Here is an 18,684-nt window from a genome sequence, read left to right on the forward strand (position 1 = left end):
CAATTAATTTAATGAAGAATATGACATCTCACTGGAATCTAACATGGTCGACATTATAGAAGAGTATCAAAACTATAATTACTCTCATCGAATTCAGAAACAATAAGTAAAATAAGCGTTGAAAATAATGGGTAACAGTAAGGCGGCTCAGCCAGATAATATACATATTAAAGTGTGATTTGTTTTTTTGGAGATAAGGGCATTTAATGGCGAACCAAACTCTTTAATAAAATTATGAGGTCAAAGAAAATGTCAAATGAATGAAGAAGAAGTACCTTAGTTTCAATCTATAAGAATAAGAGGGATATCCAAAATTTTACAAATATTAGGGGGTCAAACTTATGAGTTATACCATAAAGTTATGGGAAATAGTGATTGAGCGGAGACTATGAAAAGAGACTCAAGTTATTGAGCATCAATTTAGTTTTGTACTTAGGGGGTCGATCATGAAAGTGATTTATCTACTACGACATAGAGTAATATCGAATGGACCAACAAGACTTGCACTTAATTTTCATTGACTTGGAGAAGACATATTATAGTGTGTCAAGAGAGATTTTGTGGAAACTCCTAGAGAAGAAAGGGATTCACATTGCTTATATTCAAGTTATCCAAGATATGTATCAAGATGATACCGACTAGTGTGTAGACACGGGGTGGAGAGACAAATGATTTATCTATTACAATAGGATTGCACCAAGGTTCAATCTTAACCCTATCTTTTTACTTTAATTTTGGGTATACTCATGGAACACATCCAAGAACTAGCACCAAGATGTATGCTTTTTGCAAATGATATAATTATACTTTAAGAGTTAAATGAGAGGTTGAAGATTTTGAGACGAGTCTTAGAAACAAATGGATTTCCCTTCAGTAGAAGTAAGACAAAGTTAATGAAATGTAAGTTCAACAAAAGGAGAAACATTTCTAAGTTAGAGGTGAAAGTTAGAGACCACATCATCCCATAAGTCACGTAGTTTAAATATCTTGAATCCATAATACAAAATGATAGAGAAATAAAAGGGGATGTAAACCATTGAATTCAAACTGGATGGTTGGAATGGAGATGGGCCTCAAGTATTTTATGTGAGATTATCTTATGTGTTTTTATTTGTTGTAATTAGTAGAACTGTTAAAATGGGCTATCGGGTCTTAAATGGATCGGCTCTGGTAGACTTCGGGTTTTTTAGGGTTGACCAAAAAACCCTATTATAATATGGATTCGAAAATTACTTCGAGCTTGACTCTAAATGACCTTTGGACTATCCGGCCTTAAATAGATTTTTTTTAATAAAAAATTAAAATAAAAACCTCATAATATGTATTATAAATAAAATTAAAAATTATTATTTTAAACATAATATATTTTTAAGTACTATATTATCTTTTATAAATATTATAATATGTTTTTAAATACAATTAATGTCTAAATTGTATAAAATAATACTAGAATATTTTACATAAGAGAAACTAATAGAATACGAGAAAAAAATATTAATTATATTAGTGTATAAGATTTAAAAGAGAGAGATTGAATAGAATAGAGATAAAATACAAAGAGGTGAAAAAAATTAATGTGTTATACTAGAGTAAGATAATATAATTATTAATATAAATATTTTAAAATTTATAGTTATGCATGCGGGTCTAACCGGCTATCCACGGTCCATACGAGATAGTCATAATGGATCACAGACTTTTTAGGACCGAGTTAAAAACCCCCTAAAAATATAGACTCTAACTTTGAAGTCCAAACTTTATAATTTTTTGAATCTAACAGATCGATTCATATGTGTTAACCCATTTTAACAGTTATAGTAATTTGTTAGGTTTGGTCGTTTGATACTTACATTTATGAATTATCGAATACGGGTGCGCCATCAAAACGTGGATATGAAGCACATGTCATTTTGACCGAAAGAAGGTGGACCATAATTTATCTCGTGGGGCATTTATTTATTTATTTATTAACAATTTTTTATTTGAAACTTTTTTTTAAAATTACTATTAAGTAAAAAAAAATTATTTTGTTATCTCTTCTGTGCCTTCAACTTTAATAGAATGTTTTTTAAAAGAAAATTTTCTTTGAGGTTGATGCTTCTCTTCTTTTTATTCTTTTAAAAATTTTACTTAAAGATAATTCTTTTTATTTTTTCTAACATGAATTTTCTTTATTTGATGTTTAGTCTTTCGAAAATCGTTTAACCACTGAATATGTTCTTTCAAATGATTTTTTCACTGAAGTAGTATGATAGTATGTTAATGTTGATGATTCTTCGATTTTTACTTCTCCATCCTTAAATAATTGAACAAGTTCGTTCAGTTTCTCTACAATTTACTTCTTTTTTAATTTTTCTGAAACTCATAAAGGTTTTTATCTTTTTTATTTTTTTATTTTAGGATTAAATTAAATTTACAATTCTTAATTCTTAAATATTTTAATAATGAAAGTTTCAACATACTTTTTAATATTTTTAAACTATAAATTTTATTTAAAAGTGATATCTTCATCTTCTTCGTCTCAAGTGTTCATCTCATCTTGATTGATGTTTGAAAAACTCCATATATTAATCATTCTTAATATTTTTTTCTTTTATCCATTTTTTGATTTTAATCCACAATTAACTTCTTGTCCAAAATAGACAATTGAATTCCCTTGTTTTTTTTATACATTTTACTTCCACTTTTTTTTTTGTCAAACATGTCAACTTATTTACCTATGTTTTGCCAAATTTCTCACACTAGTCTCTAACATCTGTTGTTAATGAAATAAACAATCCAAAAAATCAAATTAAGAGTTTAATAATGCTATATTTTGACTGTAAACTATTTTCAATATAGTAAAATTTAGATATGTTTAGTTTACTTGGTACAAGTACTCGTGTTTTGCAGTTCATTAAATATATGACATGGGTCATTTATTTATTTAATCATCAATGTTTTTATATCTAAATATAATTTACAAAACTACATATATGTGTTTAATTCATAAATTTTAAAGATTTAAATCGAATCTAATTTACTCATAAATATTAAATAAACTTTTTTAGATATCTCTCTTTAGTGTGTTCAACTCCAACACGTCTTTTTATTATAATTTTTTTTCAATAGAATAAAATTATTCAAAATCTTCTTTATTTTATCCATTTTCTGGTTTAATTCTTGGTTACTTTTATTAAATTAGTTATATTACAATGATATATTAAAAATAGTATAAAGAATAATAATTAAAAGATATAATTTGAAAAACTAATCATTGTTTTTATATTAAATAATGAAAATAACAATTATTTTAAAATAAATTTTATTTTATTAAAACAACAGTAATTTTAAACAATTCAAAATTGATTTCATAATTTTGTACTCTTAATTTCCTTATGCTTTTTAGACAATTAGAAACAAGTTTTTTTTTAATAAACAATCAATGCATTTTTATAGTGATTTCAAGAAGTTTTAAGTCTTAGCTTTTGTGTTAGTGTAATTGTTTTAATGTATTTTGATTCAATTTGACTCGATATCAAATACATATAATATGTAAGGTTACAAAAAATCACATAAATTAAAAAATATTAATTTAATACAATGTTGTTATAAAAAGTGTGAGTTCAACCCTCCATACAACTGGTGTATGGATCTTTACTTAAAGAAGAAATAATACAAAAGGCAACAAGGAATTGAACTTAACTCACCAACCAAAGATATATAATTTCTCTTTTCCAAGTTAATCCTATGAATGAACAATATTAATGCAACAAGATAAAGTTATGATCAACTATAAGTAACAACTAAAAATGAAAATTAAATAAAAGAAAAGTGCATACCTGGTTTAATTATAATTAGCATAAGAAGATACAGTTTGAAAACTTGGGGTATCAACAATGTCTTTCTTTCTATGTTTTCTATTGGTTTTTATATTTTTGTTTTGGTTATTAATTGGTACATATATGTCTACATTATATGACATCAAGTTGTGATAATGACAACAATGTCGCTTAGTAACCAGCTAACATGGAATCTTTTACATATTATTCCGATCCTTCACCAATGATAATTTTAAAATTAATATTATTTGAGTTGGGATGAAACAATGATAACAATACACTCAACAATATACCTTTCCTTTTCTAACATTGAATGGATCAATCACTCTAAATATTTATAGTCTTATCCATTACATCTTGTAGTTCTTTTTAAATGCTTATAATTTTATACTTCATTCCCTAATTATTGTTGACAGTTAAGAGTTACAACAGACCAATGTTTTAGAATTATAATGAAAAAATATATGACATTTGTATTTAAAATTTTAAGATATATAAATGTTTAATAATCAAAACTATACAAAAATATATTTTTTTTGGAATGAATTGATTATCGTTCAATCATGTTCATATAAACTGTTTTGATAAAACCGTGTTGTTTTCTGAGTCGGAAGGGAATTCAAGATTTATATTCGTCAACCAAGTAGATATGTCCTTGAAACAGGATTCTCAAGTGCTCATGATACTAGCTTCCCTACAAATAGATAGCGAAGCTACAATCGCTAATATTCCTGTTGTGTGCAAATTCCTGGATGTTTTCCCCGATGACATTGATGATTTGCCTCTTGAATGAGAAGTCGAATTTGCAATAGATTTAGTACCTAGTACTAGACCTATACTTATGACACCACATAAAATATCCGCATTCAAATTGAGTGAGATGAAGAAGCAACTAGAAGATATGTTAGAGAATAAGTTCGGCATGCCTAGTGTATCGCCGTGGAGAGTGTCAACGTTGTTGGTTAAGAAGAAATATGGAAGCATGAGATTATGTGTGGACTGTCGGAAGTTGAATAAGGTCACTATTAAGTACTGCTATTCTCTCCTAAGGATTGATGATCTCAAAGAAATCTTTTGTAAGTAACTAAAAAAAGTTATATGTTGTGTTGTTTATTATTTATTGTGAGCTAATAAATTATTATGATGTGGGCATAATCGTGGTGATTATTTTGGTGATAATGCATGTTGTTGAGAGTCATGCTGTCATACGGTGAACTGACTTGGGGTATTTTGCTTTTTATCGCAATGTCGCGGATAGCAAGAGTCGCCACCGACTTTTCTTTTATCCAATAAGGAAAGGTGGAAAAGAACAGGAAAGACCTCAATAGATTTTGGGTTCGGGAGGTACATTACACAAAGGGAAGGTATTAGCACCCTTTGTATCCATGGTTATCCATGGGCTCTTAATTGCTGGATCACTTATATTTTTGTCTGAAAAGTGTTGGTGAATTGTTTAAAAATGTTTCGAAAAGAGAGTTTAACTTTGTAATGATTCTCGTATGAATGTATACAAAGTATTTATCTCGTTTGATTTTGAAAAACAGTTTAGAAAAATATAACTTGGTAATGATTCCAGTATGAATGTATACCAAGTGGTGATTTTCTAGGACTTGCAAAGTGTGAGGGGTGGAAAATGTTTTAGGTTATGATCCAGTAATTGAGAGTTATACCTTCCTAAGGTCGTTATGGGCATTTCCTATCCTTATGAGGGTAAAACTGTCCTTACTATTGAGAAGTAAGTAGTTTTATCCTTTGGATGTGAAAGGGTCATTGTAGGGTCATCGATAGGTCGTTGAAGGCAACAGTTGTAAGGATACCTTAGCATTCGAAGGGACGATCATCATTTAACCGTAGGCTACACCGAAGGGTCATCGAGGGACAAAATCGTATTTTCGAAGGCAACATCCGAGGGACCATGATTTATTTTATGATGATTTAACCGAAGGGTCTTTGCTAAGTGTATCCCTACATTCGCGGGACACGACCGTTATACCGTAATACCGTAGGGCAGCAAAGAGAGGTCCAAGATCACATATTTAAAGGCCGTATTTTACAATCAATTAGGCAATTAGGATGAATCTCCACATTAAAATCAATACATTAAAATCAGCTAAGTAATTGAGGGTGGATCTCCACATTAAAATTAATACATTAAAATTAATTAGGTAATTTAGGGTGAAACTCCACAAAGGGTATCCCACAAATAAAGTGGAATACCTATCTAGCTAGCTTTCTCGGCGATGTGTGAACCTTTGCAAAACTCAGCAAACATGTCAGAATACCAAATCAGGGTGCAATCGAGAATTACACCACAAAAGAAACCAGGACAACAGTAGGGTCAGATAAACAATGCATGGTTATGATAAAAATATGACAGGTGGGCAAAAGTCAGAACAGAAAAGTCGGCTGCTGTCGCGTTCGCTCCTGCTTCGCCTAGCAAAGTCTTAGCGAACACTCGTTGCATGCTCGCTTAGCGATGTGCTAGCGAGCGGCTGCGGATTCCGGTTTTAATAACGATAGAATGGCAGCAAACTTCACACCTTATAGCATTCATTACAGAGATTATGTGGTTAGACATTCAGATGTTCATGCATACTTAAATTCATATGTAAAACTTAAGATAGTTTCATAAATTCAATCATGATACCATGTGCAAATTAAGAACATAAGGTAGTAATAGCAATGCCAACCTGTTTGTAATCGAATTGTAACCTTGAATTGGCCGATCGGATCGAATTGAGCGGAAGTGACCTTGCTGCCGCCGGCTTTTCCTTCAGGGTTTCCTTTAGGGTTTTCCGTCTGTGAGCGCTAGGGTTTGCTTGCTAGGGTTCTCCCTTCGTCCTTTTTCGTCCTCCCTTTTTCTGACTGGAGTTGTGGTATTTATAATGCCTTTTTTTCATGACCTAATGGGCTCAGAGTGAAGCCCAGAATTTTCTGTTATCTGCCAGCTTCGCTAGGCGAGCGTGTAGCGAACGTTCGCTAGGCGAGCGTGCAGCGAACGTTCGCTAGGCGAAGGATTTGCTCGCCTAGCGAGCAGGCCAGTTTGGGCCATTTTCTGGATTGGGCCACTCGTGAGCTGGGCCTTTGTTCCTTTAAGATCAGTGTCATAAAAATGAGTCGGAGTGCCCTGAAAAATGTCTTGAAATATTAATGGGCAAATTTTGGGGTATGACACATGCATCATTATATACAGACTTCGGTTCAGTTTTGGTGTGCTTTGGTCTGGTGGTATGAATTCATGAGCGAGTAGCTGATTCCAGATGGTAATTGGTGAAGCGTTGCTTATGGTGATAGTAACGAATTGGTGTACTCTAATACGATGGTGTAGAATAAGGAGCGAGTAGAAGGTTCTAGATGAGAGTCAGTGAAGCGTTACTTATGGTGATAGTAACAATTTGGTGTGCTTTGACCTTATGGTGGAGATTCAGGAGTGAGATGGACCTATATTGTCTATAATGGTACCACATGCATTGTAGAGTCGGGGTGTCGAGTCTATTGCATTCATTGTTGCATATGTATGGAATGATTATGTTGATATTAACGATTGAGAATACTTTAGTGGTGTATGTGATTGAATTGTGTTGTATGATTGTTCATGTTTGTTTAGGCTACCCTTGCATACTTTTGCACCATTATATATTATGAGCGTATTCTCATCCTTTTGTTGTTTGTGTAACTCTGTGCTCCTTCTTGGGATACAGACGAGCAGATAAATGAGTAGCTGCTTAAAAGATGAAGGATGTTGTTGAGGTTGTTCTTATTTTCTATTTTATGTGATGTTTTAGATTTCGTTACTCTGATCTGTAACACTTGGCGGGTGGACGATTTTTTTTATTAATTGTTAGTATTTGCGATGTTGTTGATGTTAAAGGCATTTTGCAATAACCATGTTTTATGTTATGAGACTTATTTGGTTGTTGAGTTATTTTAATTGATTTATTTTCCGCTGCAATTAGCCTATGTAAAGGCGAGCATGTGATGCCAAGTGTTTAAATTATTGCATGTTTTATGTAACATGTGTTACGAAGCAGGTTTATGTTGTGTTTGAGTGAAACCCTATGTGTGTAGTTGTTTTATATTCATATTATTTCGTATTTCGGGGTTTAGGATGCTACAGGGCTCACAGATAGAAATTTAAAAATTCGTTGTCCGAACCAATTAACATCGGATTTCATTGATTTTCTTCGATTTTTGCCCGAACTAAAAAAATTCATGAACTAAACACCATGGTTTGGTTTGAATTCTGGTTTGTTCCTGATTTGCTCTAACCAATGAACTACCTTAAAAAAAACATTAAGTGTTGATGGTGTACCATTATAATTAATAGACCCTTAAAATCTAAAGATGTACACTTTGTTAGAAAGATCGCATCGTTAAAGTTACACAAATGATAAAATTTATGGTACATTCAATAATGTTATTACATTTGAAACATTTAAGGTCAAGAGACCAAATTGAATCTTAAATTAAATTAAGGGATCACAAGACTAATTAAACATAAATTTTAAATAATATTAAAAATATTAACATTTAAAAAAAATACATAATTAATCTTTAAATTTTTTATTAATTATTCTCTACAAGAAATATATGTTAAAGCATTCTACATATAAAATACACATTTTTATTATAATTAATTTATTTATAGAAAAATATATATTTCTTAAATATATCATTGGATCAATTTTTTTTGAAAACTCTAAATTTCTAAATCTATGAAACACTAAATCGATTATTGTCGTAATCCTTGAAATATTGTAAACACAACACTATGAAGTAAGGATGTTCATGGTTAAACACATTATTAGGGATGACAAAAAAAACCGTACTGGCAAATACCCGCAGGTAAAATTCCTCACGGACATGGAGCAGATAGTTTAAGAGATATTCGTGAATAAAATAAATTGATATTTAAATACCCGTTTTTAAATAGACATGGATGCGGATTTAATGATATATGGATATCCGTATCATTTAATAAATTATAAAAACTATTTAAATATTATTCGTTTATTATACTATATTTTTTCATTTTCTTAAAAAAAATAGTCTTCTCATAATTTTTTTTGAAAAAGTTTTTTAAAAAAAAACCTTTTACATTCCATACAAATTCTATTTGGTCATTTCATATTTAAGTTTTTCTATATTTCAGACGTCACCTCAACAATTATATTGTCCAACCAACTAGTATTGCCCTACCTTCGTCCAACCAACAAGTACTGTCATTCCCCATTTCAACCAATGCGTCCCTTCCTACTCCACTGACACTTGTCCACCCACCATAACTCACAATCACAATATCTTTCATTTATTTTGATTGAATATGAAATGCATATATATTATGTTTAGATGTTGTTATGTTTTGGTGAAATAAAAGGAAATTAATGTGATGAAATTTTACTATTAAGTTGAAAGTGACTTGTATAGATGTTATGTGTTAGATTGTAATTCATTTAAGTTGCATTTAAGTTTAATTTATCTTGCATTTGAATTTGCATTTTGTTTTCAGTAGTATATAAACCAAGTGTAGTTTTAGCTTAAAAGTGTAATCTTGATCATAACATATTTTCAATTTTCTGTTAGAGTTTGTTAGAAACTTTTCTCTCTTATCTCTCTTCCATCTTCATCATCTTCATCTTCTTTCTCTTGTGCATCAACAATTGGTATCTAGAGCTCTGATACGGATCCACGGGAAACACCGGGGAAAACACGAGTGGACGTGAGGTGTGTGTGGTTGATTTTGTTTCTTGAATTCGCGTTGAATTTACGATCGAATCGTAACAGAATCACATTTCTTGATTATGAGGGATTGAGAAACACGGGTGTTTGTCAATATCTGAGTGATTTCTTGCACAAGATCAAATATGGACTATGGAAATGGTAGCTTGAACACAAAACTTCCAGTATTTGATGAAAAGAATTAGAATCGATGGATAGATTCAGATGTGTGGGTTGTTTGGCGCTCAAGATGTTCTTGATCACGTCAATGAAGGTTATGTAGTGGTTGTAGCAGATACTACTAAAGCACAAAGGAATACATATAAAGAATTGAGGGAAAAAGACCAGAAAGCTTTGTTCTACATCCATTAGTGTATGAATGTGAATGTGTTTGAGAAGATTGTTGATTCGACGACGACGAAGGATGCATGGGACAAGTAATCATTGTGGTGAGACTCTTTCTGAACAAGTAATCATTGAGAAGGTATCGAGATCATTTACTTCTCAATTTGGTTACATTGTTGTAGCAATTGAACATTATAAGAATTTGAGCACCATGAGAATTGAAGAGCTGCAAAGCAATCTAGAGGCACAAGAGTTGCGTCTGACGGAGAGAACCTCTGAAAGATAGGTAGAGCAAGCTCTGAAAGCATCTTCTGGTAAGAAGAATCAAAAGTAGTCTTGGTGTGAGGCCAAGAAGAGATATGGTGATGGTTATCAGAAGTCTCCAACTCTGATAAAAAGAAACATCATAAGGGAAAAGAGAAGTTTGACAAGAAGAGTGTTCAATGTTACTATTATAAGAAGTTTGGTAACTTTGTTACTGCCTGTTTGTCAAACAAGGAAAAGAAATAAGAAGAAGCAAACATAATCAGATGAGAAACTGATGATGAACCTGTGATATTGATGGCTTCTAAATCTGATGGTGGATATTTGGTATACTGATGGTATATGGACACTGACTGCTCAAATCATCTAATTGGAAATAAGTAATGGCTGATTTATTTTGACTCTAAAAATAGGACAAAAATCAAATATGATGATGATAAGTATCTGAATGTTAAAGGAATGACAAATGTCAAGGTCATAGTGAATAATGGCAAAATTGTTTTGATCAAGGATATTTGATATGTTCCTGGCATGAAGAGTAATTTGATGAATGTAGGTTAGCTAATTGAGAAAGGTTTCTCAGCTATTATTAAGGAAAATCTATTGAAGTTGTACGATTCTGATCAAAAGTTGATTATGCAGTATGAATAGGGAAGCAACAGAACATTCAAGGTGAATGTGGAAACAACTGAAACTAAATGCCTTATGCAGAAGCTGCTGAAGGTGACAGTGAGTTGTGGCACAAGAGATTGAGGAATCTTAACTTCATAAGCTTAGGGCATATGAGTTCTAAGAAGCTGGTACATGGAATTCCTAAGATTTTGAATCCTAAGAAATCATGTGAGATATGCATGAAATGTAAGCAACCTAGACTTCCATTTGCATCAGAAATGGCTTCAAGAATAAAACATGTTTTAAGAGTAGTGCACCATGATGTGTGTGGACTATTTGAAGTACCTTCACTTGGAGGAAATAAGTATTTTGTGTTATTTATGGATGAGTTCATAAGAATGACATGGGTATCACTCATTAAGTTTAAACATGAGGTGTTTGCTGAGTTTCAGAAGTTCAAGGTGAAGGTTGAAAAATAGAGTGGTCAGACGCTGAAAATTCTCAGAACTGATGGTGGAGGTGAGTACAACTCTACAAAATTCAGAAGGTTCTGTGAGGAGAATGAAATTGAACATGAGGTTATTGCTCCATATATTCCTCAACACAATAGTCTTGCTAAAAGAAGAAACAAAATTTTGCTTGATATGACATTTTTTTTAGGGGTGAAGATTATGTACTCTAATAAGGGTATAATCTTGCATCAACTGAAGGATGAACTTGAGTTTCTGAAGAGATTTGAGTTGATGAACTGCAATTCTACAATCACACCTGCTGAAACAAATCACAAGTTGGATTCCGATGTTGAGAGTGATGATATAGATGCTAGGATTTTTAAATAGTTGCTTGGCTCATTGAAATATCTTTGTGATATCATACATGCCATTTGTGATGCAATTGGAATGGTGAGTATGTTTATTAACAAACCAAAGTGGTCATATTACCAAGCTGTTGTCAAGATACTGAGGTATGTTGAGGGGACTCTGAAGTATGGAGTTTTGTTCCCTTCTGGTGTGGAAACTGAGTCAGAGTTGATACGCTATTCAGACTTTGATTGTGTGGAGACAGAGTTGATAGAAGAAGTACTTCTGAATACCTTTTCAAGTATCTTGGATGTCCTATTTAATGGTGCTCCAAGAAGCAATTAGTGGTTGCATTGTCAGTCTATGAAGCTGAGTACATTGCATGTGCTTTGTCTGTTTGTCAAGCTGTATGGATTTTAAACATGTTGTAGGATTGAAGATCAAGGTGAGCAAGCATGTGAAGTTGATGATTGACAACAAATCAGCTATAAATCTTGCCAAGAATCCAGTGTTGCATGGAAGAAGCAAACACATTGACACGAAGTTTCATTTTCTGAGGAATCAGGTTCATAATGGGGTGCTTGAAGTTGTGCATTATAGCACTCAGAAGCATCGAACAAATGTTCTGACTAAGGCTATCAAGACTAAACACTTTATTCAGTTGAAAGATGAAATTTGTATTGTTGATTTTGATTAACTGAATATAAATTAAGAGATGATATTAGATTGTAATTCATTTCAGTTTAATTTAGCTTGCATTTGAATTTTCATTTTGTTTTAAGTAGTATATAACCCAAATGTGATTTTAGCTTCAAAGTGTAATCTTAATCATAACAGATTTTTAATTTTCTATTAGAGTTTGTTAGAAACTTTTCTCTCTTCTCTCTCTTCCATCTTCATCTTCTTCCTCTTATGCACCAACATTATGTAATAATAATTTTTTATCTTTAAAAGAAGCTAAAAATATTTTTTTCAAAAATTAATTTTAGAAAAAAAATTATTCATAAATATCCATGGGTATCTTAAAACCCATGGATACCTGCCGCATGGATATGAAGCGGATATAAACATCATAATTATCCATCAGAATGGTCATGTATATCATAGATATCCATTTACATCCGTCTCATAGATATCCATTCCCATTCCTACACATCACAAGTTATGTGGAAAAAAACAAGTTTTGTTATTGACTTACACTTTTGGTTTCCCAAAAAAACAAAAAACAAAGTGTCATCGTAATTTTGCAATATCACCATCGGTCGAAACATTCACTGCAGGGAATTGTCTCTCACTTGCGCAGAGAGAATATTTATACCAAAAAACGAAGAAACTCACCACTTGTATATTTGAAGGTCAATAATAAATCGGCGAGATGCAAAAACAATGGAGTAACAATCAAGAGCCGTTTGTATGGTTTTATGAAATGCTTGAAAGCCATAGGGTAGTTTTAATTTACAAAATGGATAAACTGATCCCACCTTTGTTCTCCACTACCTTACCAGACATGAAGAGGTAAGATACGAAAAGTAATGAAGCAAAATGGTGTATCTCTATTGAACCATCACCATGCTTACATGCCATACCTAGTTATTCCAAGATGGTGATTCCCTTGACCTATATTGATGGCTTGAGCTTTCATCTTTGCTTCACTCCAAATCAAAGGCGCCGCCATTGACTCCATGCCTACCATTCTCCGTTTCCCTGCACTTGGAGATCCTTCTAGAGTCAATCCTCCAGAGCTCTCGTGCGATGTTAAACAACTTTCGGTTGAGCAATCGGCTCTTTGGGGTGGGAGGCTTGGAGGAATTTCATCTTCTGGAACATTCACTCCGGCCGCCTCAGTAGACGGCAAGGAGTAAAAGCCAAGAGGGTCAACCAAGGGAGCTCTTGGTGCTTTATTTTCAATTCCTTGAAACTTTTGGCTGTCTGTGTCTATAGCAGAAGCACCTATAAATTGATCAGCCAGCATCTTGCACGCTCTTTCAAGCATTGCCATGTATCTTCGCTCCGCATCCTGGCGAATTTGCAAGTGCTTCTCTGCCTACAATGTCAACCAGTAGTTTACTTTGCATTTCTATTCTAATAAAAAAAATTTAAACAATGCGAAACAAAATTCATTAAGCAAAATTTGATACACAACTTGCGCTACGAAAATGAAGTTACCTCCACTTGCAAATGTAGTTTACTTTGCACTTCCATCTGTGCTCTTAATGCCTCCTTGATTTCATAACCCCTATGCATAAATTACTTACTCCTTCAATTTGGTATTCAAAACGATTGAGACGTGCGAGGAATAAGAATTTTTTGTACGAATAAATGAAATTCCTTACTCGTTTGTATCGGATGTAGGTAACTTCGGAGATGAGTTATCGGTGCCAGGGCTTTCTAAAAGATAGGAACCTGTCATCCCTATCATAAATTTTCAACAAGTCAAGCCACAACTGTAACAGAAAACTTCGGTATACTTACAGTTTACCAAGTCCTGGCAAGCTTTCTTCAAATTCAAGAACAGTTATCCATAGTGAATTGTACAAATTCAAACTAATTAGCGTGTTGATCATAAATTAGCTCGGTTCTCTACTTTTCCAAAATTAGACTTACTTGGTACTTACTTATTTGGAAATATATTCACCAAGATTCCCTAATCGCAATTTGCAGGAACCTCTATCGACAATATAACCTATGTTGTTAATGTATTATTACGCCATGGATTCCTATTTTATGCAGAAAATATTAAAATGAAAGGATGCTAACTAGAAAATCTATAGAGGGGAGTGGCAACTATACCATCTTTGCATCCCTCCCCTATATCTTTTCCCGATTGCTTACCGAGTCTGTATTTCTGCAATGCACCAAGGAAAAGTTTAGTTTTTATTCCATACCTTAAAATTGTGCATGTATTATTATTCAAAGTATCGAACAAACCTGAAGATGACTCTTTAAATGAAATAGAGTTAAACCCTTGACGTTCATTGTCCGCATGATTGCTTTCGGTGTAGCTTCTGCAGATGACAGACAGAACCTAGTCAGAAAAATCGTATTGAATATCGATGATAATCTAAGCATTATGATTTCAGCTGGAACTAGATAAGAAATGGAAAGAAGGCTTTAGTAGCTACTTTGCAAACAGGTCAAGCTAGGTATCATTATAAACATCGACATATATAGAAGGTTCAATTGATTAAGCCGAAATAGTTTCAACTTTGACAGCTTATGGATTCATGGAAGAGTAGATCAAACATATCAACAAAAGCATGCCGTTTGAGTTGCGAATGCAATAGATCAAATTATAATATCGCACACCATTCATTCAAAGCATATATAGGTCTTATTTGGATAAATAACCTAATTAATCGCTTATAGCATAAGAGTTTATCCTATAAGTGTTTTTTGTAACAAAAGATAAAATCAAGTCAAACTATTTTTCATATAATGTATAAGCAGTTTTTATAAGCTATCCTGGAGAGCTTATGGAAATAGGCTGAAAATAGCTTACGAATATGTAATAAGTTGTTTGCATAAGCCCTCTCAAGCAGACTCACAAGTGCTTATACCAATTAACAAGCTCGAGTAAGTCAATTCAAACAGGTCCATAATATAACGGGATGGAAAAGCTAGGTACAAGATTGCACGTAATCACGGGAAAACCAGAATTTGTAGCAATACAAACACATCATACTTCCAACACAATACAATTGACCTACATTTGAAAATATACGGTTGTGACTACAAAAACGCAACATAAACCAAAGGAGTATCCCTGATTAATTGTCTTCAAAGTCACAACTCAGCCAAACAAGTTAATAAATTTACATTTGAAGTTAGAGATTAGTCAAAATCTTTTAGAACTAAATAGTACTTATTAATGTATCAAACATTAGAAAATCTCTCGATATATCTTGTTGTACACGAGAAATTATTCATGCCCATCATAAATTTAGTTTCCTTTTTAAATTTAAATATAATCCTACCGGTAAACAAGAAAAAAATTGATGTCTCGGCGAGTTGGTGTTCCTAGATTTGTTTCCTAAATAGAACTCTACAAGAGTGTTAATTTTTCGATTACATTATCACCCGGCAAATCATATATGTGCTCCGTACCCTACATGTTCATCAATATGTCATCTTCTTTGTATGATTGTATCGATTTTCCTCTAAAACAACCTAAGAATACTTTTTAATACAAGAAACTCAATAGTTTAATAAAGATTAACTTTTTCTGCTTGCACTCACCCTAAAAGCTGAAACAAACATGCAACTTATATCAAGTGAAAAACGAAAAAATATCCAATCTTTATATTGTTTAAGTACTATGTAGTCACATTTCAGCCACAAAGGTTGCAGTTGATAATTATTTTCCCTATGTTTGGATTGACGGAATGCGACGGAATGGAGCTGAATGGAACGAAATAATGTTATATTCCATCGTTTGCATTGGTAAAAGGAGGGTGGAATGGAGCGGGACATGCATCCAATTCCATTACTTACCCTCATTCTTGTTCTATCCGATTTGGGCGGAATAACATTATTTATTGCATTCCATCCTAAAATATCCAAACGATGGAATGGGATATCGATTCCGCTCCACTCGTTTTGAAATATCCAAACATAGGCAAGCAACTCCACCTTCAACTATACCACTAAAAGTTCCGTGAAATATCTAAAAGAACTGGAAGCTCTGCAACTACTGAGCTATATCTTGACAAATATCAAACTCAAACCGTTTTTCAAATGTTTGTACATGTTCACATAGTGGCGAATATATACATAAACATTCAATGTTAAAGGTGAGAATTGAAAAGATTCAGATTATCAACAAACAAGGTGATTGAATGATAAGACTTTTCCACCTACATTGTTACAGTAACTTCTACTAGAAACACTAATTGCTCTTGATAAACAACTACTTCAATAGATGAGATTATTCACAACCAAGATAACACCTAAACAATGTAATCAAAACAAAAAAAAGCCCTTCATTTTCCTTGCTTCCCAAAGACGAAGCAAGATCATTTCAAACAAAATCCTTCAAAATCTAGCCGGTTCCTGAACCAAACGAGCCGAATTATACATAACTCGAGTTCATCTCATTCATTTCACAAGCTCAATTTCCATCTCAAAATCACCTTATTTTGTTCATGAAATCAAGTCTAATGACTTAATAGTCCAATCAAGTCCAAAAGTAACAACTTCTAATAGATTCAATTCAATTCAAATTCATAACAATTCACAAAAACCCAATTCAGATACTCTACCATTTCGGTCCCAAGCAAGAAAACACAAAAATATATAACAGAAAAGGGTTAGACAAATGAAGAATGACTCACTACTGGGACCTCCAAGCTGAGTAACAGCATCAACAAAGCGTTCATGAAGGTCTTGAGTCCAACGAAGACGAGGTTTTGGATCAGCAGTCAAAACAAGACAAGGATCACCCTTATGATTGACAGCAGCAACACCAGATTGCAAATCATCTTGTCCAACAATTCCTTCATGGGGGTGTATCAATCTAGTATACATCCTTGTTGAATCTAGAAAGTTTAGAAGAATGAATAAAATCAAAGATAGAACAAGAGATCCAATAGAGGTTGAAGTAAGAAACTAGTATTACTACTACCCATTTGAGTGAAGAGGTGAAAAAGTAGAAGATGATGAATGAAAGTAGCGTACGGAGTAAATTGACTCTGAAAATTGGCACGCCTTTCGGGGATCTTGTCCCTTTCTCCTCTTTTGGCTGAAAAAACAAAACAAATCAAAAAGACCAAATTTTTAAGACTTATTGTCTCTCTATCTAACTCTGTCTTTCATATTACTACTCAATTTTTCACAAAATTATATTAGAGTTCATTAAGTTATTTTTTTTAAATAAGCTGGTCTTTTAAGTTTTTTTAACAGCTTCTCTATTAAACTAGTATCAAACTTGTATATTGTTACCTTTTAATAGAGTACAAGTATTAATTGTAAATATAATTATTTTAAATAATATAAAAGTAATGATTTGTAATAAGAAATATAATAATCACATTTTTAAATAATTAAAATGTGAAAAATATGATGTAGAAATCATTCTAAAGGAGTTATTAGAAAAATTTAAAGAATCTGGGGTGTAATTTTGCTTAAATTTCTTTAATGTAATTTGTTATAAAAATTTTAATGTAAATGGTTGTAAATTATTTTTTAAATATAAATTTGATAATATATTGTAAGAGATTAAATGTGGCAGTCATATTGTCACAATAAAGATTTATTATTTAATCATGTTACACAATTAATTTAAAAATATCAATGTGATTTGATAGAATACATGAAAATGATTGGTTGACGATATAAAATTATTTTACATTGTTCGTGTATATTTTTTTTCTCATATTTTAAAATATAATAATTATAAATATTATACTATTTAATTAATATCATTTATATCATTTTAAATTTAATATTTTCATTTTATATTAAACTTAATAACAGTTTTATGAAATTAATTTATCTATTTTAAATTAATATTTTTTTATCGCTTTTCACAATCTTTATCCTTCAACTATTTTTATAAAATGTATTTTTAAAATTTGAGTTTAAGAGTAGTGCATAAATAATATAAAATAATATTATACATGCGACCAATCAAATTATTTATGTAATTCTTTACAAATTTCAAGACAACTAAGAATAAAAAAATTATCTATGATATTTTTCATATTAGTTTAAGTTATCTAATATTTTATTAAGTTTAATAAATATTAATTACGATGTCGTTTAATAGAAAATTATTATTCAGTTATGTTATATTATTAATTTAAAAATTACAGTTTAATTAGATAGAATATACGGTGGTAATTGATTAATAGTATAAAATTAATTTATATTTTAGTGGATATCCTATTCTTTCTATTTTATTTCATATATTTTTATCTCTTCAATAAAATCTAAAAATAATAACAAAATAAATATTAATATTGTATTAAACTTTAAAATAACAAAAAAAATCCCTACAAATACAACAACTAATGAAAAAAATTGAGTACATATACATAAAAATATTATGCATAAATATTGCTTGATGATGTAAATTTGAGATAGATAGTACTAACATTTAAATAAAAACTAGTTAATATTAAATAAAA

The 18,684-nt window shown here is 31.6% G+C and overlaps 1 protein-coding gene across 3 annotated transcripts; it reads right to left on the minus strand.

The window, feature by feature from the left end:
* Positions 1–12,952: 12,952 nt before the first annotated feature.
* Positions 12,953–17,394, minus strand: LOC127076146 (protein PHR1-LIKE 2). 3 transcript variants are annotated; one of them, XM_051017723.1, is made up of 7 exons: positions 17,234–17,394; positions 16,891–17,094; positions 14,489–14,565; positions 14,351–14,405; positions 13,894–13,972; positions 13,727–13,796; positions 12,953–13,604 (listed from the first exon to the last, which is right to left on the minus strand). In XM_051017723.1, the coding sequence occupies exons 2-7, from the start codon at positions 17,081–17,083 to the stop codon at positions 13,134–13,136; spliced, it is 945 nt and encodes a 314-aa protein (XP_050873680.1). In that variant the 5' UTR covers positions 17,084–17,094; positions 17,234–17,394; the 3' UTR covers positions 12,953–13,133. The 3 variants fall into 3 exon arrangements, with proteins under 3 accessions (XP_050873680.1, XP_050873689.1, XP_050873671.1); XM_051017732.1 differs by having other exon boundaries at positions 14,393–14,405; positions 17,181–17,336; XM_051017714.1 differs by having other exon boundaries at positions 17,181–17,336.
* Between the last annotated feature and the right edge of the window lie 1,290 nt (positions 17,395–18,684).

The sequence above is a fragment of the Lathyrus oleraceus genome, chromosome 1 (assembly GCF_024323335.1).
Source record: "Lathyrus oleraceus cultivar Zhongwan6 chromosome 1, CAAS_Psat_ZW6_1.0, whole genome shotgun sequence".
Classification (NCBI taxonomy): Eukaryota; Viridiplantae; Streptophyta; class Magnoliopsida; order Fabales; family Fabaceae; genus Lathyrus; species Lathyrus oleraceus.

What these genes read in the sequence shown, in the direction of transcription:
- LOC127076146 (XM_051017714.1), bottom strand. An exon ending in AGGGGAGGGATGCAAAGATG is followed by an intron (nt 13,973 to 14,350) that starts GTATAGTTGCCA and finishes AATTTATGATAG; the next exon opens with GGATGACAGGTTCCTATCTT. An exon ending in CCTACATCCGATACAAACGA is followed by an intron (nt 13,797 to 13,893) that starts GTAAGGAATTTC and finishes ATTTATGCATAG; the next exon opens with GGGTTATGAAATCAAGGAGG.